A 26,419-nucleotide genomic window follows, 5' to 3' on the forward strand; every position below is an offset into this window, starting at 1 on the left:
TAGACCCAACTGAACACTTTAAATTCCCACTCTCAAATTCATTCCTAAACTACAACAGAGTTGGCACTATTTCATTTTTGTTCACAAGTTACTGCAATAAAATGTTCTCCTTGTAGGGAAACACTTATCACATTCAGATTTTCTTCCTTCATAAACTTTGCCATCCTCAGAAAAACATTTTATTACAGTTTGGCTTTAAATTGAAAAGCTAGTTACTTCAAGTTTTTTCACGTTTTAATAGTATAATAGTGAAGTCTGTGGTAAAGCATATAAAAAAGCAATACCTGGGCTACTTCGACTTTCCCCATTTCCGCATACCAGTTATTTACAAAACATTTGGCCACACACTTAAGCTTTTTATGGACAATGTCACTCAAAACTTAAAATATCTTACCAAAAATGTATAGACAAAGTATTTCAGAGTTCTAAGCAGTCCCTGTAATCATGTCAGGAAAATATTATGTCTGGCACATAGTATTTAAAAAAAACAAAAGCCAACCACCTTTTCTGGGCTTTTGGTAAGGAAGGAATCGTCAGAGCAGATCAGCTCCTCCTTATCTGGATGGGCTGGCATTCTGGCCATGATTATTGTGTATCTTTATCACAGAAAACTCAGTGCTGTCTGGAAAATACTAACTCAGCTGCTAACAGCTACAGGTACACAGCAAAAAATTGTACCTGTCATAAAAAGCAAATAGAGACAAAAAGCAAACCACCACAGTGGCCTCAAATCTGGTAAATAAAATTGCCCAGGGTTTAAATAAGCAAAAGCTCAACCACCAGATTTCTTCCCAATCTACCACTCAGTTGGCTCCACAATGTAAGAGCTTTTTAACTCAGACCAGGCTGAAATACCAAGGTGAGATGCAGACTTATCCCATCAGCACAAGCTGATGTGATTTTCATTTAAGTTAAGCAGTCATGCCAGTATCAAGGTGTGCTATTAGGAGGATAGTTAAAATTTTTCAGGTATAGTCTGTCTTGAAAAGAATGGTGTTTGTGTGTGTACAAAAGCAGCGGCACTTACAGTAACAGATCTTATAAACAGATAATGCTGTTTAAAGTACCCTGATAAACTTGGGAATGCAGCTAGATCCTGTTTGATGAAGCTAATTTTGTTGTTATTAGAAAGCTTCAACTACATTAAAGTAATTAGCAAATATTTCTTAATACCACTGGTGCTCCTCTAATGGCATTTAAAAAGCCCAGTGAACACAGCAATAGCTCAGTGCAATGAAATTGCACCTTTCCAGCCTGGGAAGCAGCATTGGCTTGGCATTTAAAACCATTTAAGCTGGCACCAAACAAAGCCCTTTCTTGCCACAGCCACTCTCAGCTCTTGCTCACCTGCCTGTGCTTAATCAATTTATTTCACCTGTGCTGCAGGTGAAATATGATTGGCTTTTTGCAAATATTAAAATGAATATTATATGTGTTGTGTTAGAAAGTAATGCTATATTAATTCTCTTAAGTAGTGTGCTAAATATAGTTCTAGGTTATAATAAAATGTTAAAATAGAAACTATGCTCTGTAGGATACTTTTTTTAAAGAAAGGACTTGCAGCGAGATAGCAGCCACAGGACACCGAAATCTTTCAGAGAAAAAGAATTTATTGCCCTCTTATCAGAAGAAACAAACTTCGTCCCACCTCGAAGGCACTGTTAGGATTCAGAGGAAGAAGCTGAGGATGACCAGACAGAATCCTGTGTTTGAATGGCATTTATACATCATGTATGAGAGGTATGAGTATGCAACAGGCTGTTGTTTTTAAGGGTTAATCCTTTGTTCAGGGGTGTCCTTTTTCGGGCTCCTGCTGCCCAGAAAAAGGTACCTGGATGTCTGTAACTCTTTGTCTCTATTGTCTCATATTGTCCTAATTCAAATTGTCCAAATTATTATTACTCTAATTGTATTACTATTTTTATAACCATTTTATTACTATTAAACTTTTAACATTTTAAAAATAAGTGATTGGCATTTTTCACATGCACAATGAGCAGCAGCCAAGGAAAATCCTGATGCACAAATACAGTTTCCATAGTTAGGAACAAAGGGACAGGGACACATACAAGGCCAGCCTTACCACATAGACTGTCCGACTGTCCACGTCCGTGGGGCACTCGCCCAGGGGCTGCCGTCTCCTGATCCTGGTTCCTTCCAAATCCAGCTGAAAGCAGGGAGAAAGAAGCATTTTCCATGAGATTATTGCTGACTTCAGCACCCCAGCAGAACTCTTACAGCACCAGCAAATACACAAGGGTGAGATGTTCAATACCTCTACAACAGATGAACTTTTAACTGCCCGAGCGATCAGCTTCCCATCAGTAGTCAATTTTTTCATCTTGTTGAAAGAAACAAGAAGTGATATGTCAACATCTAGGGGGAAAAAAAAAGTGTAATTATGAAATCAGGTGATGTGTTCTACTCCACTTGTTTTCATGTGAAATTTAATTTTCTTCTGTGCTAACCACTATCAAAGGAATTTTGTTCATTTACCTCCCCACTGATAACCGCTGTCTTTGAAAAGAAAGGAAGAAAATCTCCTTTTCTGATGTAGTTTTACAGCACAAAAAACAATTTGCATTGAAAATATGCCTCTCCTTCAAGTACTCATAGAGTATTTTACCCGGTGCTGCCAACACAGAGCCCCTGCTTGCACCTCAGTTTTAACCAGACATGCTGCTAAAACCTGGACAGAAAATTATGTAGCACTAGTCTTAATAAAAATTTAGACATGTCTAGTATCTCTAGAAAATGCAGAGTGATTTTTACTTCTTTATTACTTCAGTAATTATTTAAGGGGGCCCTTAGAAAAGCTCAACTAACCACAAAAATTGTCTGAAGAGAGTCACAGTAACCCTAGAAGCAAATACACAAGTTCTTATCAAGCTTGTAGAGAGAAAATCAACAAAATACCTATGCTTAACAACATATTCGAGTGACATTTTGATTTCTGCAGCTATCTACCCTGCAAAACAAGTTCAGTACCTCTAAGGCAAAATGACTCCTGTTTCATGGCTTGTTCTTAAAATTATATAAGAAAGGACAATGAAAATCAGATCTCCCAAACAGTCATTTCTACCCTGGCAGATGTCTTTATCCTAGGGTTGACAGGACAGGAGGAGAGCAAGAGCAAATAAATTTTTTTAAATCTAGTACAGGTTCTACTTCCTGAGCTGCTGATGCTGATTTGCAGCATGGAAGTCCTGTCTTTCCCAGGAGAAGACACACACCTCAAAATAACCTGTCACTGGTGCCAGCAATACAGGGAAGGACAAAGTGAAACTCAAGTGTTTACTGAAATATACTGAAAATAAACTTACACCCATCTCTGGACTTCTCTATTTGTTCTCGAAGAAATCTGTCTTTGTGGAGATTGACATCACCAAACCAGAAATCCACTTGCTTGGCTATATCTGCCAGCACCTGCTTAACTCTTGACCTCTTCTTCTTCTCCCTTTCCTTCTTCTGCTCAGTGCTTTCTTCTTCCATGGCTTTGTCTCTCTCTGTTTCAGTCTCCATTCCTGTCATTCTGTCAAATGAGACAGCAATATAATTTTAAAAACACAAAAGGGGTTATTTCAAGGAGTAAATGTTCTGGTTTCATCTTCTGCCCTGTCACCAGAAAACGAAATTACTTGCCAAAAAGAGTCTACAATAACTAAAGCTGAAAAGCAGGTAATTTCCCTCCTCATAAACATGTTTTTCTAAGAATTGAACAAAAGATACACAATTTTTTCTCCACTCCCCTTAACTCACAGTACAAACCACTAGAAAGATCACACACAAAACCCAGGAGCACTTCACACTTCAGAAACTAACCTTGTATTAGCCTTGATGATGGCAGATCTGGTAACAGTAAGGTTGGTTTTTACAAAACTGTCTTTATTATGTCAAAAATGCAAACCACTCTCTCCAGCAGCTACCAAAGCCCTGCCCAAGAGCAGTAAGTCAAGAAAGTGTCCCTAATGGCAAACCCGGGTCTGTCACAACTCCAGAACAGACCCCTGGAGAATAAACCCTACCTAGAACCAAGTGACTTGATATACAGATTCATCTCGAAAAATATAAAACTGTTCTAATGCACCGATTCATCTCTTTTGTTCATGTTTCAATTCGCTGTAACTGAGACCTGCCAGTCACGGCTTCAGTACCTCATTTCACACCGGCAAAACAATGCAACACTGCCAGAAGCAGACAGCTTTTGGAAAATTAAATTACCACAAAAATTAAAGCCATTAATGTCGCAATAACAATATGAAAGACTTCAGCAGCAGAGAGGGAAACGAGAGCACAGCCATCAGAGAGGAAGCCCACCTCGACAACAGGATGGCAAAATGGAAATGGCCCCCAAATTCTTGTGCAAATGAGGCTTCCTCAGCCGGAGATCAGCTTCTCCCCCGCTGGGAGCTGCCTAGTCCAGATAGTGAAAGGTCAGCAGTCACCTTGGAAAGATAAGCCAGGTAAAGCTGCTCATCAAGTTCAAGCTCCACTCAAGGCCTACAGCAGGGTTTATATATTAATAACCAGCAGGCAACACCTTTCATAACCAGCTGAGGGCTGCACTGAGGTGCTTCACAAATGTAAAATGTCATTGTGGGCTGTCTGTCCTGGCTGAACAGCATGAAGGGACCACACCAACACCTCAGTGTGGCCCAGGACAGCACAGCTTTGTTTTAAAAAGCATTTTGAGTCACTCAGCTCGGGGACTTCCTTCCCAGATCAGGGAAAAGCAGCTGCAAGCTGCATTTCAGGCTTTCCTCTCACTTTGTCCTTTACAAACGAAGCTTTGAGGAAATTACTTTGCACTTCAAGCTCCTCCCGAGTCAGAGCAAATATCAATGATTAATAGGTAAATAAAATTAATTCAGCAATGTCCACGTGCCCGGGTGTAAGGCAGTCTGTATTCCTCACATGCCAACTCTCACACTACCAGCACTACTCTGATAAACAAATTAAAATCAGAGCAAAGCAAAAGCAGGGTCAAAACCTCACACTGATAAAGCAAAGAATATTCTCCCCAGAAGAAATAAAATCGCAGTGCCTCTGTGTGCCAGAGTGAAACCAGAAAAGGAGGGACGATTAAACAGGAGGAAGGAACTTCAGGAAAGCGAAGATAACACATAATAAATAAACAACAAATAAATAACACAGCTGCACACTCATCTATAGACTCGATAAAAACTAAAGATTTCAGTGCTAACCTACACACACAACCCCAGTTTCTATTATTATCAACATCTGGAAAACAGAATAAAATTCAACTGCAATACAAGGCCTGGAGGAAACAGGGTGCAGATATAAAATATAGTTTATTCTTTTAAGCACGGATGCAAATGTTTGTTTGCTTGGGATATTTTAAAAATTAAAATGGGGCAAGAGGGGATGAAGGAGAAAAAAGAGGAATTCAAAATACTTTGTGCACTATGAAAATGTTTTTGTGGAGTCACGGGCAACCCTAGGTATTTACTGCAGAATAAATGCAAGTATTCAGCAAACCTGAAACTACTTAAAAAGACACATCCTGAAACATTTTACACCAATACAGACGTAGTATTACACCAATCAGACACAGGCAGAGCTGCAGGCTGAAGTTCCTGCCCTGCCCTGAAACGTCTCTGCAAAGTGAGGTAACAAAGGACAGGCATTAATACATGGGGGCCAGCACAAATTTCTTAACCTAAAACCAGAAAAACTTCTACTTTTCCCCTCCCATTTTACAGAATGAAAGCAATGCATTATTTTAATCTGCAGTTTTAAGGCATTCCATGGATTTCATGAAACTGGTGTGCCGACAGGCAGAAAAGGCTTTGCTTCCACTTGACACTGATGAGTGTTAAAGCTGTTCCCACACCTAGAGAAATCCCTGTGTGCTTGTTGTACCCTTCCCTCTGGCACCTCAGGAGGGGCAAAGTGGATTTATTTCTGTTCAAGACTGGACGTGGGACTTAGTGCCGTGGTCTGGGTGACAAGGCGGGGATCGGTCAAAGGTTGCACTTAATCTGAGGTCGTTTCTGTAGTTATAATTAAAATATATGCCAGCACCAGACTCTGATTGGGTGGATTCACCTGTACGACACCAAAAGGACAGCCCAATTTCTTCACAATAGCTCACCCTCAAGAAACACAAGTGAATTTTAAGAACTTATTTCTGGTTCTTCCCTATGGTGACAACCAGGTGATTAGGGAACTGAACAAGCAGCAGAGCTGCTGGAGGTAAACAGAAGGAATAAGGACATGGAAGCAGAGTGGAAGTGGTTACAAAAACCAAGCATTCTGAGGCCCAGCTAGCTGCTGCATTAGACCAAAACCACTGAAAATATATGGGAGAACTTCACCTTATTTACTCCTCAAGTAAGGGGCACGCCACAATGTGAAATAGATTTTTCTAGCTCTGACTTATGCTGAGAAGCCTGAGCACCATACACTTACCATAGACCAGGTACTGACCACTGCAGGTGCAACTACTGAAGGGATTTACAGATTTTACCGACACAATATTTAAAAAAACAAGCACAGACTAACTCCGAGGGGCCCAAAGCCCCCTCAGCACGAGTTCCTCATTTCACCGGGCACCAAGACACCACACACAACAGTCACCTGCGCATCACTTGCGGGCAGAGCCACCTCAGCGCCCGGGGGTAGTGGCCAGCCCTCAGGAAGGCGCCCCACGGGTCGGGATCAGCGGGCACCGGGAGAGGAGGATGCCGGGGGGCGGGCACAGCACGGCTCAGGGTTCCATTGCGGTGTCCTGAGGGGCCCGACACGCCCGCCCCGCCCCGGCCCTGAGGGGAGCGCGCGGGGGCGTGAGGGGGGTGGGGGGGAGCTCCGCGCGCGGGCGGGCGGCGGGAACGGCGCTGAGGGACCCACAGCGCCCCCTGTCTGCGCCGCCACCGCTGCACCCGGCCAACCCACAGCCCCTCCCCGGCCGCTGACCTGCTGCTGCTGCTGCTGCTGCTGCCGCCGCCGCCACACCGGCTCGGCTCCGCCCGGCCCGTCCGCGGCTCCGGCTCTGCCTCCGTCCCCGCCGCTCACGGCGCGAGACGCGCTGCCCGCTCCTCGGCTTTCCAAGGGAAAAAAAAAATAATAATAAAAAAAAAGCCCCGCGGCGGCGCCCGCGCGTGCGCAGCGGCGTCGGGGGCGCGCCGGGATCTGGGCGCACGTGACTTCCTCCCGGCGGGGCGGCGCGGGCGTCGTGACGTCACGCGGGCGCGGCGGCGGGAAGTTCGTAAAGGCGGCAGTGCTGGCGCCGCCATCCCCGACCCGCTCCCGGTGCCCGTGCCGGAGCCCGTCCCGGAACCGCTGGGTAGGAGCGGGGCGGCCGCCCGGCACACCGGGAGGGGTGGTGGGCTGCGGTCTCTCGGGGCATGCCGCTGGGAGGATGGTGTGGAGTGCGTCCCTTTGGCTGTGTGGAGGCAGCGCCGGTGACAGCGGCGGGTCCCGCTGCCTGCGGCGTTCGTTCCCCGGGAGCTCCCCAAGGGCTCGCGTCCGTCCGGCTGCTCTGAGAACTCAGGGAATAACTCTGTCCTCATACCGGGTCCAAGGATTTCCACCTTGCGAAGCACCCAAGGAGGTGGCAACCATAAGAAACAGCGCGAATCTTTCACCTGTCCGTCATATAAACTGCTTCTCACCCATCCAAACTATATATATCATGTTATATGTTGATATATCAATATTAAACATAATATATTTATATTAAAATATTAAATCAGAATTGCATCTAAATATTATGTATAGTATATGTAAATATTAATTCTAAATATTTATAGGTTAAAAATAAATATAAAAATTTATTTTAAAATATCTCACAGTCTAACTTCAAATATGCAAAGATGTTTGGCTCCACGGGAAGTCAGTTATTTTTTGCATGAGTTAAACATGCATGAGCAACTTCACACCTGGGACAAAATCATTCTGCTAACAGCTTCTCTGCTATTTTGGATCTGGTTTTTTTTCTGCAAATAAACTTTTGGAATTTTATTTCAAGTAATTCTGAATTATTCAGAGATGCCAGCCAGTCATTTAAATGAATGAACATGTCTAAAAGCTGGAAAATATCTTGACATCTATTAAAAAGATTTTTTTTTCTTTCTTAACAGCAGTCTGTTAGGTTGTTTTTGAGGTTTCTTTTTAAAATGCTCACAGCAGCTCTACTCCACGGGTTTGATACTGTCTTGCATCTAGTTATCTTTTCTTTTTGAGGAGAAAAAATATGAATTTTTTTGTCCACACTTTTCCTTCACAGCTCTGGTGTGTCCTGACCATTTCCCTGTCTCTCTGGCTGTGGGAAGATGTGGATATTTGTGAGATAACCTGTTGGATGTCTGTGTTGCCAAAGCAATGGCCTCTCAAGAATTTACTGTGAGTGATTTTTAACACTGTGCAATTACGTTTAAAGACTGTAGCTGCTGAAATACTTGAACATTTTCTTACTTCTTGTTTTTTCAATGTTTTACATATTTAAAACAGGTGTTATACACTCACCAAAAGATGAAAAAATCGAAAACATGGCAAGATGGAATTCTGAGGGTTAGAACTGGCAGAAATCAGGTGAAAATTCAGATTTAACACTGTTGGATTTAATATCTGCTACTGCCAGTGGCAGTCTAGTTGATTTGTGAAATAAATTTGTGGTTATTTAAAATATTTTTTTTTTATTTTCCAGGCTACCTTGTTTGATGATAAAGGACAATGTCTGGAGAGTATTTTTATAAAATCTCAGGTATCTTTTGTTCAGAGTTGTTTTTATATCTGGTTGTAGTTGGTCTTTCAGGCAGCATTTCAAACACTTGTTTGGTAGCCAAAAGAGTATTTTTTCTAGTTGCTGATATGGAACTCTGCTACAGTGCAAATAATGAAGAGCGAAAACAGCTTCTATTAATTAATAGATCTTGCTCTTTGTCCAGAAGCTTTCATGGAATTTTTCTTCCTCTGTGGTAAAAGCAGTGTATTACAGTGATAAATGAAATAATCATTGAGGCTAAGTGCTACTGCTATTTACAATATATGTATAAATAAAAGTATTGTCTGGCATCTGTGATATAGTAGGTGTAAGCAGCCGAATTTTTTACATCCAAGTACCTAAAAGACTGTATGTTTTTAAAAATAAAACTATATAATATTGTTTCTTGCATTATTATGTATACACTGTTGCTCTCCCTTTTCCAGGTGACTCCTGGAGATGATTTGGAAAGTGAGCGATATTTGATCACAGTTGAAGCAGCTAAAGTGAGTGAAAAGCCCTCTGAAGAGCAGCCAAAACAAGCAGAAACTCCAGCAGTGGACAGAAATGGTTTCAAACCTGCTCTTCTACCCCCAAGACATCTCCCTGTTGGCTTGAAAAGGAAGTTTACGGTGAGTTTTTGTTCCAAATTTTATGTCTCATGTTTATATGCAGTGTAAAACACAAGGGAATGGGAAATATATACAGAATTTCTTCCTGCCTTTACTTTTCTTTATATTTTTTCTTTTTCTTTTTTTTTTTTCCCCTTCTTCCTTCCCTTCCCTTCTTCCTTTATTTTTCTTTTTTCCTTTTTTTTTGAGCTGTAATCCAGAATGTGTTTTTTCCACATTTAGGAGATTTGGTTTAGCAGGATTTATGTTGCCTACAGTAAAAATCACAAGGGCTTAAGGCTGTTTCTGTGCACCTGTGGAATGCTCATGGATTTGATCAGAATATATTCCCAGGCCATTTGATCAGAATGCAGTGTGCCCCATTTTCAGCATCTGATTACAAAACGTGGATTAACTGCTGATTTCTCTCCCAGGGGTTCCGAGGGCCACGCCAAGTTGAGAAGAAAACACCAGCTGTGGAAGATGAAGGAAAAGCAGCAGTGTTGCCCTCATCTAAGGGGTGCCAAGGGAGTTTTCCATCCCAGTTTTATGTCAGCTCTCCGTTGTTTTCCACGGTTTGCAGGAAGGATGCAGGAACAAATCCCTCTGCAAGCAGTCAGGAAGAGGTGTGCAGGGACAATGGCAGAGAACAAATGTCTGTGTCCTCCCTGCTTTCTGCTCCCTTCAGTGACAGCTGGGAGGGGACAGAGAGGCAGAACTTCCATCAGTTGGTTGGGAAGCAGGAATCTCCTCTCCTCACTGGGCACACTGGTGCTGGGGCGGTGTCCCACCACATCAGGAGCGCAGCACAGATCATTGCTTTGCTCAAGTCCAAACCAGCACAAGGACACCACAGAGAGCAAACATCTGGAGCCACAGGCTGCCTTTCCAGGGTTCAGGCAGCACAAAATGCAGGTTTATGTGACAGAAAAAGCCCTGTCCTGCCTGCTCTTTCAGGTGACCCTGCCAAAGGACTCGTTCCAGATACCCAGCACCTGCCTTTTGTGCAGGGAAATGTAAATGATAGAAAGGACTGGAATGTTCTAGCACTTCCAAATTCAGCTGAACAGTCTTGTGGAGAAGAAGTCTCAGGACACAGACAAGACAAAAAGGTAAATAATTTAAGTCAAAATTTACAAGGTGACTGCAACACAAGTAGTTACTTCCTACCTGAGTCCACTGTAAGCAGAATGAGTGACAGTCAGTTTGACCCATCCTCAGGTGACATTTCACCTTCAGCAAGTCCAACCACCTTTGAAAGCCATCCCTTTGGATACAGGGAGCATTCAGGGACTGACAGGCTTAGGGAGAATTGCTCTGTGAAGATGCAGAGTGAGCTTCATCCAAGGCAAAATTCAGAGGGACTGTCTAATGACCCGGAGCTCTCTGGGGATGTGACATTGGCTGAAGCTGGAATTGGGAAGGAGGAGTTCAGTTTGCAGGGCACAGGCTGTAATCCTGATGGGGAACTGATGGAGGTTAGCTTTAACCTAATGGAGGCTTTTGATTTTAATGACATGGACAATGAAGATGTGTGTGAGAGAGAAGGGAAGGGACTCTCTGAGGGAGACACACCTTCATGGAGCCCAGGCAGCTTCCAGGGAGGTGATGTAGCACAAGGTGCTGCCTTGAGCCCTCATTTGAAGCCTCATTCTTGCTGTGATGTAGAGACACAAAGCAAAAATGAAGTCACATGTTCCAAATCTGATGGAGAGGGGGGTCCACCACCCCAGCTTTGTGATGGTGATGCCAGGAGAGCTGCAGAAGATGCTGCAAACCAGACCAGAACCCAAGTGGAACTTCTAGGGGATGGACACAACATAAAAGAGATCAGTGAGAGTCAGTCAAGTTTTGAAGGCTCAAAGCAAGAGGAGGATCTGGACGGCTGTGCAGCACTCACCATCAATGGCACATCCTGGGTAAAAAAGCAGCACTCTGATCTCCTGCCTGGGGACACCAGTGTTAATGAATGTCACCATGAAACCAGGCTGTCTGAAGCCACTGGAAGTCTCACAGGTATTTCTCCCAGCAGAATAATTTCTGCCTTGGACCAAAAGACTGAGGAAGGAGTTACACAGCTTGGATGTATGGAATCCCCAGATGTTGGCTCAGAGCACTTCTGGGCTACTAGGAGTGGTGACATGAAACCAGGCAGCCCTCTGCTGGCCTTGTCACAGAAATCAGATCCTTTAGGAGGAGGTTGTTTAACTCCAGAGAAAACAGCAGTAGGAGGAACTGTGCTGGAAAATGCAGAGAGCAGAACTGCTTCTCCTGAAGCCTGCCAAGGAGAGACAGTAGGGGTGGATTGCCTGAAATGCACAGCAGTGGCTGAGAATTGCTCAGGATTCCCTGATTTGGTGAATGATATTGCTCTTCTGAGAGCTCTGACACAGCATAGCACAGCATTAGAGAGCTTGCAAAGGATGGAGGAAAACACCAGCATGTTCTGTGAAACAGACACTCCTAGGGAGACACTTGAACCCCTTGAGAAGGATCAAGGTTAGGTCAGCTTCTATTTCAGACCGGATTCTGTATGTATGTACCTGTTTGATTTCTCTCATTTCTCCTCATTTAGAAATACTTTTAGAGTGCTGTGTTATGTAGGTTTCCTCGTGCAATTTGTACTGTTTAAAGCAATATTGTGAGCTCCAAGTCTGTTTGCTCTCATTCAGTTAAATCCTAACTGTGCATGGGTTGCATCGGTAAGGTTTGCAAACCTGTAAATACTCAGATGTTTTCATGTAAAAAACCCCAGACTATTGACTGTAACTCACTGTGCTTTTCCATCTCTTGTAGCTATAAAAGAGTTTACAGAAATGCCTTACTCAGAAAGTTTACAGGCATCTTCCTGTTCATACTTTGATTCTCCTGCCCTGATGGTAACCAATTTTTGACTACATATATTTATCTGTACAAGATAAATTCATTTTCCACCTGGCTTCTGGAATAAAATTCTTGGGTTAGAAACTATGGAAGTTGAGCTATAAATTGCTTAGAGGCATTGTTTATGAAGCTGGTAACCAATAGAAGATGTCATGATGACAATATTCAGGAGGCCTCATGTATGATAAGGAACTTAATGAAAAGTGTAGTATTTAGTCATATTTAATATTCCATCAATATGTCTGGTAATTCTCCTTCCCTACCCCATCTTTTACCACCTTTTTTTTTCCCCCACTAGCTTTTTAAATACATGGCTTTCCTTGGAATTTTAGCATTTGGGTTGAAATACACTGGTAAAACTGTTCGTGTTTGGTAATTCACATTGATTTTTATCCAATGATGTTAACAGCCTTCTTTCTTTTTCAATCAATCTAAAGCTTAAAGAAAAGTTTTAGAAATCTTCTTTTTCCTGTTCTGTTTGAAAAACAAACATAGTTTCTTATCCTGTCATGGATGGCTTCCAAATAAAAAAGCTGTAACTGAAAAGGCTTCCTTTGTATAAATACAAGACATTTCTTAGCCTAAATTTTCACTTTAAATGGTTACTAAATTGTTAGACTAATTAGTTTTTGGTGCTTTCCTGTGCAGCCCAACTGCGTGGACAGTTTATTACAGAAGACAGATGCATATATTGTACCAATAGCAGCAGCCCAAAGGGACCCTGGGCCATATGACTGGCAATCAAAGGTACCATTGCTGTGGAACTCAAGTATAATTAACACTGTTTCCTAAATTTCAGTTCAGTGCTTTGCCAATTGTAATATATTGCACTAAGTCCTAATAAAATTTTAGTAATAAAATTTGTTATTTTTCAGGGAGAGTTGAAAACTCAAATTACAAGGAAAAAAAAAACCAGATTTTTTTTGTTTCTCTTCTGCAGAGTCAACAGGTTATTTTTGTTGTATGTGTAACAAGAACCTGTACTGACTGTTGCAGACCTGTACTGCTAGTTGCAGAGCAGTTTTTCCTTGCTGTCAATGATAATTCCATGCATTGTACAGCCTGTTGCCTTCCAAGGTTACCAAGTGAAAGGATCAGCAGCTAGTGAGGTGATGCTGAGAGCTCCATGCTCCCAGCACGGATGGCAGCAGCACCCAGACAACACGGACTTTGCAGCTGAGACATTTTTCTCACCCCTCTTTTCAAGGCATTATGACCTTTATGACTTGAGACAGGTAAAACTTTTTTTTTGTTCAGTTATCCATACTAGCCTTAGTGCAAGAAAGTATCTTGTCAATTTAGGATAGAAAATAGTTCATTTTTAAACTGCTACAATCAAATAAAAACCAATTATTTTTACTTACCTTTGTCATTGAACTTCATAATCACTTTGTTTTTTCTCCTCCTTTGATCAGTTGCACTTTGAAAAAAAAAGAAGATAAGCAGTTTAATTTCTACCAAGTTTTTGCTTATGCTTTTTTTTTTTTTTTTTAATAAAGTCTCCAGGTTCCAGGAGCCTTCATAAGGATGATGTTGACATTGTAAGAGAAGGGAATTTTCAAGTGAAGCCTGATGTTATTCAAGAGCCAGGAATAAATCAATCCTGTAAGGGAAAGTAAAAGGAGAAGGGCAATGATTGGCCTCAGAATTTCTGCATTACTTCAGCACTTTTCTGTTTTTCCTAGCACTGGCACTGGATGTGCATCCTGAAGTGCCACCATGGACAGTGTCACACCTACCCTCTGACCTGAGACAAACACAGTGGACTGCCTGGGAGCCTGGCAAGGTGGGGATTGACTGGCTCTTGCAAACATTTTTGGCTTTATTTCCTGTGTTTTCGTGGCAATTTTTATTTTTGGAGCTCTTTTATCTCAACTCTGAGAGATATTTCATTGTTTAGAATGCTGAGAGAGAGAATGGTGATGAAAGAGCTGTAACCAGGTTTTTTTCAGTCATGTTAATTAACCTGCCATGTTAATTCTTCACCTGTAGATTTCACCAGAACTTACTTCCCCACTTGATCCAGACGGTGCAATTTCTCCACCTTGGGGAAATGAGGAGCCTGTTGGAGACATCCAGGAGCCCCTGACACGTGGGATCTTACCCAGTAAACCACAACTCCCAGATTTCTTCTTCAGTAAGAATTTACAGGTTTATACTGGCACCTCACAGTGTTTTAGCTGAAAATCTCTGAGGGTTCTTGAAGCACAATGAGTTGGGCCATCACAGACAGTTACTCTGCCAATTATAGTCTCCTGAAGGAGACTTCAGTAGATTTAGTTTAATAAGAAAAATCAGCTTCTAGTTTGGGGGCAAGAAGGCTGTAAGCTAAGCTTCTAAATGATCCCTATGTTTTTATTTACCTGCTTTGAGTTTTCTTCCGTATTCAGCTGTCCTCTGACCATCTCCCATTTGACACCTCTCTATAACTGTCACTAATGATAATTAATGTAACCAAAAGGATGCTTTTTGGTAGCGAGAGCTTATTTATCTGTGTTGTTCAATGTTAATTCATAGGTTGTGGGTTATCTTTTGGAAAAAAATCAAATGTTAAAATGGGTTTTTTTCTAGTTGGCAGATGTCAGTGACATCAGATTAATGACCTCCAAAATACAACCATGTTTAATTTAATAGTAGGTCTTTTATACAAGCAGAGTGGCTACATAATATGTTCTGAATATGGAGATTTCAAAGAAATTTTTAAAAAATTATTTTCAAAGAAATTTAAAAAATCAAACTAATTAAAAGAATCACCCGAAGTCCATAATTTAGTGTAATACTGGTGTAATACTGCACAGGAGCAATCCAGAGAGCTTCCCAGCTAGAAGGCAGGGTGTAGAAGGAAGAATCTAGAATTCCTTACTTTTGGTACCATTGGTACTTGAAGTGCCATCTGATGCTGGCAAGGGGGGCTATTTACAGACACGAACAAGACAGGGCTGCTGTGGAAAGTGCCTCGAGCTGTTTATTTTTCAGCATCACTCTCATTACATGGTTATGACAATGGGAAGATGCCAGCAACTCACATCCCAGGCAGCAGGCCAAAAAACTTCATGTTACAACTTACTTTATAAGCTTCTTGACCAATCACACAAAGCAAAAGCACATTGACAGTAGTTCTATCCAATCACCATAAGCACACGTACCTTTGGTTAAAACAATGCTTGCTTATTTCAAATACAATATCTACTTTTAAGCCTTTTAAAACACAACACACAGAGCTCCATTATTAAGCTTTAACCTTCCTAATATCTTGCTAGATGAACTTTCTGTAGCTTAGAGAGCTATTCAGACAAGTGTTAATATACAGGCCATTGTTCTATTTGCCCTTGCTTTTTCTACAGTTTAAATGATTTTTCTGCTGACTTATCTCATGGCTGCTGCTTTAGTTCTACTTACATTTCTGCTGTATCTGAGGCCTACCTTTTGCAGCTTTCCCCAAAACTCTCTAATTTTGTATATTCCCACACCATCCCTGGGTGCTCCAGGTTGCTTGTAAGCTGTATTTTCCCCACAGCCCAGGAGAAATCCAGCCATGCACAGGAATTCAGCCTGCCAGCACTGAAGCCCACAATGAAAACACGAGCTCCCTTTGTCACTGTTCCTGCCACCCACGAGATTCCTGCCATGTTTTACCCCTCTGAGAATGAGGATTTCCAGCAATCTTTGGGCTTTTCAGGAGGCAACCTGTGCAGCCAGTCAGTGGCATTTCCCAGGAGTGCTCCTGGCCCCCAGGACAGGAATTCTGACACCTCTGTGTTTGGGGAGTACGCGGAAGATGGACAATGGGGATCTGTGCCACCAGTGCTCCCTGATGTGACTGCCCAAGCCAGACAAAGCAAGTGGCTGAAGTATCAAAGCAGTGCTCAGAGCGATTTGATCCCTGAAAACAGTGCTGAAGGGGAGGAGGAGAAGGATGACATCTGTGTCCGGAGCGTGCTGGGAATGCCACCGGGTGACCCAGGAGAGAGCAGAGCCATCGATCTGAGCGCTCCCAGCCCTGCAGCGCCGCTGCCGGCCGGGAGCTGGCCCGGGGAGCGCTCCGGGGCTGCAAACAGCAGCCAGGCAGATCCGGTGTCACCGGGGAACGCGCTCTCCCTGCCCTTACGGCAGGCACCTCTGGCTTCGGCCACACAAAAGGTGTTGAGTCACCTGAGCTGCCACGGCGGAACAGGAGAGGGCCAGGTGTGTACCAGGCTGTCACTGACACACCAACACAGTGCTCTGGCCAAAGGGGCTGCATTTATCTCATTTCCTGCAGATTTTATCAGTAGGATTGCATAGTGACACCAAAAAAAGTATTTTTTAATTTTTAATGTATTTTTATTTTAATATATTTTTTTTTCATTTTTAATATATTTTTAATACATTAGTCACATGCCATGACTAATCCTTTGTAAAGGTAATTCAGTGCCAGATTTAGATTTTTAATCTGAATGTCAATGGCAGGAAGATAAAACAAAAGCTGCTGGACTGTTTTGACATCTCTGATTGGTAACAAATTGTGGGTTTTTCTTATTTGTGGTATCAGCATCATTTTAATCAACACCTATTTTTGCTTCAAGTCATAGTCTCTGACTTCAAATTATTATAAATTCCTTCAGTTTTAGTTGTGTAAAAGTCAAGTTATGGCACTGAATAAGCACCTAAAAATTTAGCACACATGTTTGTGATCAGTAGGCAGATGGAGCAAATTGGGCACATTGAAGCACCACACCAACCACAAGTTAAGTTTTTAAGTTGTCAAATGGTTTTGAGAGTTGAAGAAAATGTTGACTCTTTCTTTTTTTTCAAGTTTTTTTGGCTCTATAAAACTGTCCAGTACAGTATTTGTGTGAAGCAGAGAAAGGAAATAACTAATACATTTAACATATACATGGGTATACACATTGTGTGTGTTTAAATACAAATATATAGATATGTAAAATCCATATACCAGACTTAAAAAGCTTGTGAAGACATTTATAATTCATTTATTTTTGTGCAAAAAATGGTGTTGAAAATAGGGTTTGTGTGCTCCTTCCCCATGCCTAGTGCTGAAAAACATGATTTTGAACAACATAACATTTATTCTAAAGCCTTTGGAAATATTATCTGTGTTATTATAAATGCAAGCTGTTTGGCAAGGAGCAAATTTTACCCTCACGGTGCATCCTAAATGGCAGCCCAAGCTCTAGGAAAATTTTTAGTATCTTTTAGTATTTTTTTAGTATTTTTTACAAATCTGCAATTTTCTCATTCAAGGTCTTACAGTTTTTAATGGTTTATTTTCCTGGGTCTTTTTAGGACATAACAATTCCTGAGTTGTCTTTTCCTCCTGTGGATAAAGTGAAACACAGCAATCTTCCTAAAAGAAAGATTTCCATCCCAGCTGTGTTTCAGTCTCACACTCACTACAAGCAGGTTTTTAAAGCTGCTCTGACAGGTAAGTCTCTGTTCTGTGAAATGCTGTCATTTTAAACATTACCTATTAAAACAGCAGGGTGCATTTCATTTTTTTATATTCCTACTGAAATATATTTAGTCTATACCCAAAATTGCAGAGGCAAGCCAAAAAGACAGTACACACTGTTCAACTCTGTAACCTCAGGGCTGTTTTCCAGTCTTAAGATACCTAAGCCTTTTTTTTTTTCCCCTGGAATAAGTGGATTTTTCAGGTCATGTGGTTTCTTTTAGGACTCAGATGAAATATTTTGATTTGGGATGGAAATTTTCCAATGGAAATACATTTGTTTGGATGTTGTGTAGCTGTGTAAGCATTTTAAGGGTGTGCTAATGATTCTGTTGTTGTCCTTTCCCCACCAAGAGCAATTGAACATAATGCTGTTTGAGTTGGCACAGAGGCTACACCATGCCCTCTCCAAGGTGGATATATCATTTTACACTGCAGTGAAAGATGGGCAAAGCCAGGGCCAAGGAAGCTGTGCCCCACTCTGCAACCACATGCACCCTGCTAAGCTGGTGATGGTTAAAAAAGAAGGTCAAAACAAGGTGCTATTTATTCCTTGTGGTTTTTACTCTTTGGGGGTGAAAGCATCCATTGCTTTCTCTTTTTTTTCTTGCTTGTTTTGGTGCTCATGGACCTTTTTTTTTCCCTCCCTTCCCTTGTAGGGTCGTTTGTTCTATGCCTGTGATGCCCCAAAAGCTGAGCAGTGCTCCTTTTTCAAGTGGATTGAAGATGTGAACCCCACACAGACAAAATCCAGACCCAGTGCAGTGCTCCATGACCCAAAAAGTATTGGGACATACCTCAGGAGTCAAAAGATTGCTGTTTATGAGGAATGCCAGCTTTTGGTGAGGTATCCTCAAATACTGTGCCAATTCAAGGTTTATAAATATTCCAGTAGCCCAGGACTTCAGCAGGATTTAACACATATTCTCTATATTTAAAGAGTAAAGATTTCTTTCTGTAAAGAAATGCAAGAGCTAAATTAGCGAAGGAAAAATATTTATAGCAATGCTATTTGTTTTTAGCAAGAATCAAAACTGCTGACCAGCAATGTGATCAATTGCTAGTGTCAGAACTTTTGCATTTGAACTTTGTTCATTTAATCCTCAGTAGGAGAATTTGATTTATTCTCTTCAAGATTCTAATTTTAATGCCAGAAGTCATCTCAAGGGCTATTCTGTGCTGTTTAACTGTAGAGGAAACAATTTAATTGTGGCTGGATATTGAGGAGATTTTGCAGTCAAGATAAATGGAGGTTTCTTCCTTTTGGTGCTGAATCCAAAATTTGCTGATGGTTTACATACCTTTTTTTTTATCTATTACCCAGGAAAGCCTTTGAAATTCCAACACAGAGGTACAGTAAGTTCAAGAAATTTATGAATACACCTGCCAGCTTTGATGGTGACTCCAAACCCAAATTATACCTGAAGCTAAGCAGAAAGGAGCATTCTTCTCTCTACAGCAAAGGTGAGCACATCTTACACATCAGATTTCAAAAGTGGCAGTGGGAGAAGCTGATGAGGACTCTGTATTGTTTTTGACAGATGACATCTGGGTTGTTTCCAAGACTCTGAACTTTGATCCCATTGATACTTTCATTGCAAGCAGTGCTTTCTTTGGACCATCCTCCAACAATGAGATAGAATTGCTACCACTGAAAGGCTACAGTCCCTCCAACTGGAGATCCAACAGTGAGTTCTACAGCAACATTGAGAACTGTGGGAAACAACTAAGGAAAAATCCAGCCAGCAATGAAGGATGAGCTGCTGAGAATATGAGAATTTCTCAAACCTTGCACATGATTTAATTCACAGTATTTTTTTTCCTTGTATGTTTGAATATATAATTTGAATACATTAATTAAGGCAGTTAAACTGCAAAGTAGCTGGGAAATTGCAAATGGGTGGGGAAGGAATAATATGAAGAAAGTAGTAAATTATGTAATATGATATACAATGCAAGTTGACTGTGAGAGTGTAAGTAAAAGGAATCTGTTTTTACTGTTCTTGAAAAACAAAATGCAGAAACCTCAAACAACTCACTGGAAATTTTATTTTTTTTATAAAAAGCCATGTATTAAGCCTGTGACTGCAAAAGTTTCTTGGTTTTGCTGTTGAATTAAGTTAAAGCTTTGGGGTTGTTTTGTTTTGTAAATGGAGAAGATAAAATCAGTTAATAACTCTTTTGGCATTTTATAATTCATTTCTTAACAATTTCTGCTCTATTAACTCCTTTCTCCTTTTGTTTTTCTGTGGCCCTTGCAGTGTGTGTTCATGCCTTGCTGGTTTGTAATGCCAGTGGTGAGCTGGCCTCCTTAAGGAACATGGAGGAGCACTTCAATCCATCCACATTACCGCTGATCCCATATCTCCTGAAAATGTGAGTTATTGTCCTGGGATACTGTGAGCAGTCCAGTGCAGGAATATCAGAACCAGGAGACAGAAATTCTATCATATCACAACTTCTGGGTATTTTTTGTTTTCCTAGGAATTTTGATTCTGAAAATGCTACAAAAAGAGTCAACAAAAGGAAATTCACTCCACCTGCCATGAGTGTGAAGTGCTCCATGATGTCTGGCCCTGTGAGCTCTCAAGTGGCAATGGGAGTGGCCGAAGAGATGATCCAGAGGTTCTCCCTGAACCCAGACCAAGCAGCATCACTGATTCACGTGGCTCAGATGATGACCTGTGAAAAGCCCAAAGGAGGGGAGGAACATCAGAGCTTGCCCATCACAATCATACGTGGTACACAGCCAAGAATTGTGACACTTGCTGCTGTTGTAGCTTTGCACAAATGTTGATTAATGGGAAATGCCATCAATACGGAATGCCAGAATCAGCCCCTCTGATACTGACTGTGACATTAGTACATTCATTCTGTCAGCACAGAGCTTTTGCCCCTTTAAATTAAATTTAAATTGAATTAAATTTTCATTCTGCCTTTTCCAGGATTTCACTGAAGCATAGGAGGTTTTGCCTAGAAATGCCTATACATAAAATCAGAATTATTTATTGTCTTCAGCTTTTTTCTTTTCATATGAAAACCACTTTTTATCACGTATTAGCTTTTATCATGTATTAGCTATTTATTAATACAACCATGTATTGTTTTTGTAAGTGTAAGCAAGCTCATGCAATTAATTTAGAGGAATCACAGCATAACTGAAGTTAAAGCAATTGATTCAAACTTTCTAGGAAATTCTCACTTGTAACTTGGGCTTTTTCTTCCAAAATCCCAGGTGTTTTTGGAGCTGGCAAGAGCTATTTGCTGTCCGTGGTGATCTTGTTCCTCGTGCAGCTCTTTGAAAGCAGTGAAGCTACAGAGGGTTTGAGGGCAACTCCATGGAAACTCCTCATTGCTTCTTCCACCAACGTTGCTGTGGACAGGATCCTGCTGGGGTGGGTTGCTGAGGCTTTTATGGTTCTTCTTCCAAAACCAATAATGCACTTGGAAACGAATGGCTTACACTTTAGTGGTAATTGTGTTGGTATTTTCTGTAAAACACATCCAAAAGATTGATTTGTTTCCCTAAAAAGTGCCACACACAGACTTTAATTGTTCCTCAGCTCTTTTGCACAGTTAAAAGAGTGAAAGCTACATAAAACATCTACAGAAGACTATTTTAGGCTCTGCTCTCATCAAATATGCTATTAAAATCCATCAGGACAAAGTAGTACTGCTCAGGGATCTTTGGGATGTACCAGTAGGGGAAGGAGGAGCAGAGAGGATCAGATTTGTGAAAATTTAGCATGAAATAAATGCATGGTTTGGAAGGAAAAAGGAAGGGAAGATACATATGGAAGACTATGAGAGGGGAATCATCAAGGCATTAAATCATGATGAGGTAATTTATTTTGATTTTGTTGAATTACTGAGGTACTTCATCTCAGTAATCACTGAAGTTTGTGTTCCTGAGTGTTCTGATGTGTCTTTTGAAACCACTTTGAAAATTTTCTCAAGATTTCATCTTTCCCTTTCTGTAATGTTTATCATCTCTTTTTCTTTCAAGTCTGCTCGAGCTTGGATTTGAGGATTTTATAAGAGTGGGAAGTGTAAGGAAAATCACGAAAGCAATTCTTCCCCATAGGTAAGAAACCTCTTTGAGGGATCTGAAGCAATTTGGGGTAGGTTAATACATTATAATAAAGTGTGGTTATCTTTCCAAGCACTGCTATTTTCAGTTACTGCAATGTATGTTACAAAATCTTCTTTAAAGTTTACATGCAGGCTCAGGAAATGAAAACGAGCAGCTGAAAGAGCTGCTTGCTCTGTTGAAAGAAGATTTGACTCCAGCTGAGAAAATCTATGTCAGGAAGAGCATTGAGCAGCATAAACTGGGGACCAATAAAACTATTCTGCAACAGGTACAGTCAAAGAGATGGGATGGGAAAGCAGGGATTTGCTGTGTCTTATCTACAAGGCTGAGCACATGGAAACTGGGAATTTATCATTCAAAACTCCTGGTTTTGAAATACAAACTGAACTTTAGGTTTGATTGCACAGGTATGGCTTAGTGTCCTGTTGCTAGAAATAAATTTAGCTGTATTCTCCTGCTCTAGTTAGGTGCTGCACAGAGATGAACTATGAAATGATTTTAACTTTTTGCCTGCCTGTTTTCTCCTCGCTGCTGGCAGGTGAAGGTGGTTGGAGTGACGTGTGCTGCCTGCCCCTTCCCCTGCCTGAAGGCGCTCAGGTTTCCTGTGGTGGTGCTGGATGAGTGCAGCCAGATGACTGAGCCTGCCTCCCTGCTCCCCATCGCCAGGTACAGCCCTCCTGTACCTGAGGGGCCTCAGCAGGGGCACCAGCTCCCAGCAGTGCAACAGTCCACACCTTTGTGAGCACAGGAACACCCTAGCAGTAAGAAGAGGGATTTCAAATTGAGGCCTGTCCTTAGGTGTTATTAAACTGGGGTGGAGGTGGGAGGCTGATGGGAAGCAGTGTGATACAGAAACAAGCACACACTTTGGTTATGAACACTTTAACATCCTTTCTAGAACACTGTTTTTTTCACATTCTTATTTAGGTTTCAGTGCGAAAAGCTCATCCTTGTTGGAGACCCCAAGCAACTGCCACCAACTATCCAAGGGTCTGAGAGTGTTCATGAGCAGGGATTGGAGCAGACCCTCTTTGACCGACTCTGCTTAATGGTAGGTGCTGCTGAATGCAGCTTTGGAAAAGGTGGAGAGTGGAACTGTAACTCCCCTGAGGTCACATGGGGAATTCTGGTCCAGGTGTCAGAGTATCAGGGTTTCAGCACTACAAAATATCTTAAAATCACAGAATGGTGTGGGTTGGAAGGGACCTCAAGGTCACCCCCACCACAGACAGGGACAGGTTCCACTACCCCCTTGCTCCCAGCTCCATCCCAGCCCTAATGTCTGTGTCCTCATCCCTTAGGGACACGAACCCATTGTTCTCCGGACACAGTACCGCTGTCACCCTGCCCTCAGTGCCATCGCCAACGAGCTCTTCTACAGTGGGCACCTCATCGATGGCATCTCCCAGGGGGACAGGGCTCCTCTGTTGGAGTGGCTGCCAACACTCTGCTTTTACAGCGTCCATGGCATGGAGCAGGTGAGTTCCTCAGCACTGCTTATGTAACCAGTCAATATTGTCATTTTCCCTCCATTCCATTCCTTTTTACATTTTTGGTGAGAGCTAATTTGGGAATTTTTTTCCTTCTTCCCAGATTGAAAGAGACAACAGCTTTTACAACATGGCAGAAGCTCATTTTACAGTCAAGCTCATCCAGTCTCTGATTGCAAGTGGAATAGAAGGAGCTGATATTGGCGTGATTACCCTTTATAAATCACAAATGTATAAGGTTTGTGTCATAAATCAGTAACAAAAATCAATAAAGCCCTTCTCTTAAATGGACTCTGAGTAGCCAAACTCACCCCCTTCTCTGTTTCTTTGCCCCCAGATCCAGAATTTGCTTAGTGGGGTTCACTCTGAGGCTTTTGAGGTCAAGCCTGTGCAGGTGTCCACGGTGGATGCATTCCAAGGTGCTGAGAGGGAGATCATTGTGCTGTCCTGTGTCAGGACCAGGCACTTGGGTTTCATAGACTCAGAGAGGAGGATGAACGTGGCACTAACAAGGGCCAAGAGGCACCTGCTGATTGTGGGGAGTCTGCCCTGTCTGAGCAGGAACAGGCTGTGGGGGAGAGTAATTCACCACTGCAGAGGTAAGAGCTGCTTTGCTGGGGTATTTGAAACCTGCACCTCATTATCTTTAATTAGACTATGTACAATACACCTTACAATGTTTATAATAATATATAAAATTAATATATAAAATATATGGTGTGTACACTAGAGCAACCACTATATTCATTGCATATAAACTCCAATGTTTAATATTACACTCAAAATCTAATGTATTGCAAGAATGTGCAAGTTGCACATTTACAGTTTACAACTTTACCTGCTTGGCTGACATCAAATAAAGCATCTTGGTGACTGAACTCCACAGAGCCATTTTCCAAGCAGAAATATCACAGCCAGTCAATACTCTTGGGGAAATAGATGTTGGCACTGCCAGGGGCTGATTCCGTGATGGATGCTGTAGAGAGAGATGTAATCACCCTGTTTATTGCTGCTTCTAGGATGGGAAAATGGCTTACAACATGCACGACAGTGTGAGCAGCAGCTAAATGACATTCTCAAGTCTTACTTGGAGAACTGGGACGAAGAAGAACAGCGCAAGAAAAAGGAAAAATAACATATGTGTTGATTTTATGAACAAAATCTTAATTGCTTGTCTATAGCAATAGCTCTGGTAATTTGTAATCTAGTATTTATTTAATGTGGGGTATTTTTGTTTGGCTCTCAGTGCACTGATGCTTCTGTTTGACCTTTTGGTCATAAGATAAAATTATTAAAGTGACTTTATTTGGTTGCTAACCATAAATAGAGTGACTTTTTCTGCTTGAGAAATGAAATCTTTTTATGCTTACATTGTAGTTCATTATGTTAATGGTATTTCTCTGTTCTTTTAAAACACTGTGCTATTTTAGAACAATTCTGTCACCTCCCATTTTTGCAGGTAGGTGACATCCTGGAAGAGCTTGGCTATAACAATTAAGAGGCCCCTTCTGCAGCTTTTGCAAACATCTTAAGCACCATCCTGGGCCTCTGAGGGCTCCAAGAGAGCTGGGGTGAGACTTGTCACAAGGGCAGCAAGTGACAGGACGAGGGGGAATGGGTTGGGATATTGGGGATAAATTCTTCTACGGGAGTACCAGTGAGGCACTGGCACAGGTTGCCCAGAGGAGCTGTGCCGTGCCTGTACGTGTTCGAGGCTGGGCTGGACGGCGTTTGTGAGCAGTGCTGCAGTGGTGCCCGACTCACCGGGAATTCCCGCTCTGCTTCCCCGTTTTCCCGTTCCCCTTAGGGCTACGGCGGGTTCCTCCGCCGCCGCCAGATGGCGCCGCGTGCCCAGCGGAGGGAGCCGCTCGGGCGGTGATGCGCCCCTCCCGCCAGCCCGCCACTACGGCCGCAGCACCGCTCCGTCCTGAGGGGGCAGCGCCGGCTCCTTCCGCCGGGGGAGGGCTGAATGGCGCTTTTAAAATACTGCTGACACCTCTGTCCCGGCTCCCTAAAATCTCAATCAACAAGCCATTAGAACTCAACGGGAGTAAAACTAAATCCTCGTTTAAGTGTATTTATCCGCTCTCTTTTCTCTCTTTCAAATGCTAAATCCATTTCAGCATATGCCCCTTCTTTCTCTCGCCTTTCTCTAAAGACTGGCAGCCTGCACTACTCTTGTAAATATGAAAGATGCTAATCATATGACATATCACGTCTCAGTCGGAGCCTGGAATAAAGCCTTGAGATTTGGGATCATTGCCTCCAGACAACAGCTTCATCAGCCGGAAAGTTGGGTTTTTTTCTCCTTTCCTTCAACTCTCAATCCCTTCTTTGTCTGGGGGAAAATGCAGCCAACTCGAGCCACCCTGGCCATATGGTTCACTCTGTTTTCTTAGTTGAATCCTGAATTGTTTGTGACTTGCGAAGGGTTTTTTTTTTTTTTGGAAGTGTGTATAAAGACATAGAAGAGGCTGCCTGGACTGGGGCAGCTCTGCAGGATAACTCCATGTTCTTCACGTGTTTGCTTTCAGCCACCTCACCACACAGATGAGAAGTATAAACCTGCAGACACACTTATACCAATAACCTGTTACAGGTATCTGGTATTCTTCCCCTTCTGGGCAAAAATACCCAGGTGCTTTTCCCTTTTCTGGATGGAAATTCCTTCTTGAAACACCATTTGTGTCTTTACTCAGCTCCATAACACAGTTATTGCTCACTGGCAGATCCCATCTAAAAATGCCTTGACTAAGAGAAGCCCCCGAGTATTTTGAGTAAGGAAAAGTGGCGTTTTAGACCTGGATAAATTAGGAGCTGAGTGAGTTTGGCACACCCAGGTTTGGCTATCCCCCTGTTTGATAGCCAGGCTGCCAAATTTTCTTTCTCTCTTTCCTTACACAAATCATCCCCCCCCCTCCCCACCCCCCAAAAGGCCCTTTCACCAAACCATTAAATTCTGCAGAGGTGGTCAAGCTAGTCCTGCTTTTCAGGCGTTCGAGAAAGAAAAGGGTCCTTGAAGTTTAGAAGATGCCCAAGGAAAACTCATTGAATGACATCAAAAGAATGAGTTTCCATAGCTGTTGAAGCACGAGAGCCGTGTAGCTGCACAAAGGCGGTTTGGGGCAGTGGGACTGTCCCACTGCTCTATCCCAGCACAATTGG

The 26,419-nt window shown here is 42.2% G+C and overlaps 2 protein-coding genes across 6 annotated transcripts in view; one reads left to right on the forward strand and one right to left on the reverse strand.

Moving 5' to 3' along the window:
* LARP7 (La ribonucleoprotein 7, transcriptional regulator) overlaps window positions 1-24,968 on the reverse strand; it is a 40,118-nt gene extending 15,150 nt beyond the window's left edge. The window contains exons 1-9 of one of the 5 annotated variants that reach the window (XM_066549334.1): window positions 24,093-24,968; window positions 20,874-21,162; window positions 20,212-20,353; window positions 18,469-18,626; window positions 13,584-13,639; window positions 6,937-7,063; window positions 3,324-3,532; window positions 2,276-2,376; window positions 2,084-2,167 (exon numbers count right to left, since the gene is read on the reverse strand). In XM_066549334.1, coding sequence (XP_066405431.1) covers window positions 2,084-2,167; window positions 2,276-2,376; window positions 3,324-3,531 — 393 coding nt within the window. In that variant the 5' untranslated portion in view covers window position 3,532; window positions 6,937-7,063; window positions 13,584-13,639; ... (2 more) ...; window positions 20,874-21,162; window positions 24,093-24,968. Of the gene's footprint in view, window positions 1-2,083; window positions 2,168-2,275; window positions 2,377-3,323; window positions 3,533-6,600; window positions 6,722-6,936; window positions 7,123-13,583; window positions 13,640-18,468; window positions 18,627-20,211; window positions 20,354-20,873; window positions 21,163-24,092 lie in introns of those variants that run through there. The other 4 variants (XM_066549335.1, XM_066549333.1, XM_066549332.1 and 1 more) reach the window with 4 other exon arrangements.
* On the forward strand, window positions 8,258-24,577 carry ZGRF1 (zinc finger GRF-type containing 1). Its single transcript, XM_066549338.1, has 27 exons — window positions 8,258-8,364; window positions 8,473-8,553; window positions 8,669-8,725; window positions 9,172-9,357; window positions 9,771-11,835; window positions 12,133-12,215; window positions 12,868-12,966; window positions 13,719-13,824; window positions 13,905-14,005; window positions 14,212-14,356; window positions 15,737-16,404; window positions 17,506-17,644; window positions 18,026-18,210; window positions 18,331-18,518; window positions 18,996-19,135; window positions 19,213-19,359; window positions 19,933-20,047; window positions 20,156-20,412; window positions 20,907-21,066; window positions 21,678-21,755; window positions 21,885-22,032; window positions 22,303-22,430; window positions 22,692-22,815; window positions 23,066-23,242; window positions 23,358-23,492; window positions 23,592-23,853; window positions 24,274-24,577. Exons 1-27 carry the CDS (start codon window positions 8,344-8,346, stop codon window positions 24,387-24,389), a joined length of 6,111 nt encoding a protein of 2,036 aa, XP_066405435.1. The 5' UTR covers window positions 8,258-8,343; the 3' UTR covers window positions 24,390-24,577.
* Window positions 24,969-26,419: the final 1,451 nt, after the last annotated feature.

Source organism: Molothrus aeneus, chromosome 4 (genome assembly GCF_037042795.1).
Source record: "Molothrus aeneus isolate 106 chromosome 4, BPBGC_Maene_1.0, whole genome shotgun sequence".
In the NCBI taxonomy this organism is placed as follows: domain Eukaryota; kingdom Metazoa; phylum Chordata; class Aves; order Passeriformes; family Icteridae; genus Molothrus; species Molothrus aeneus.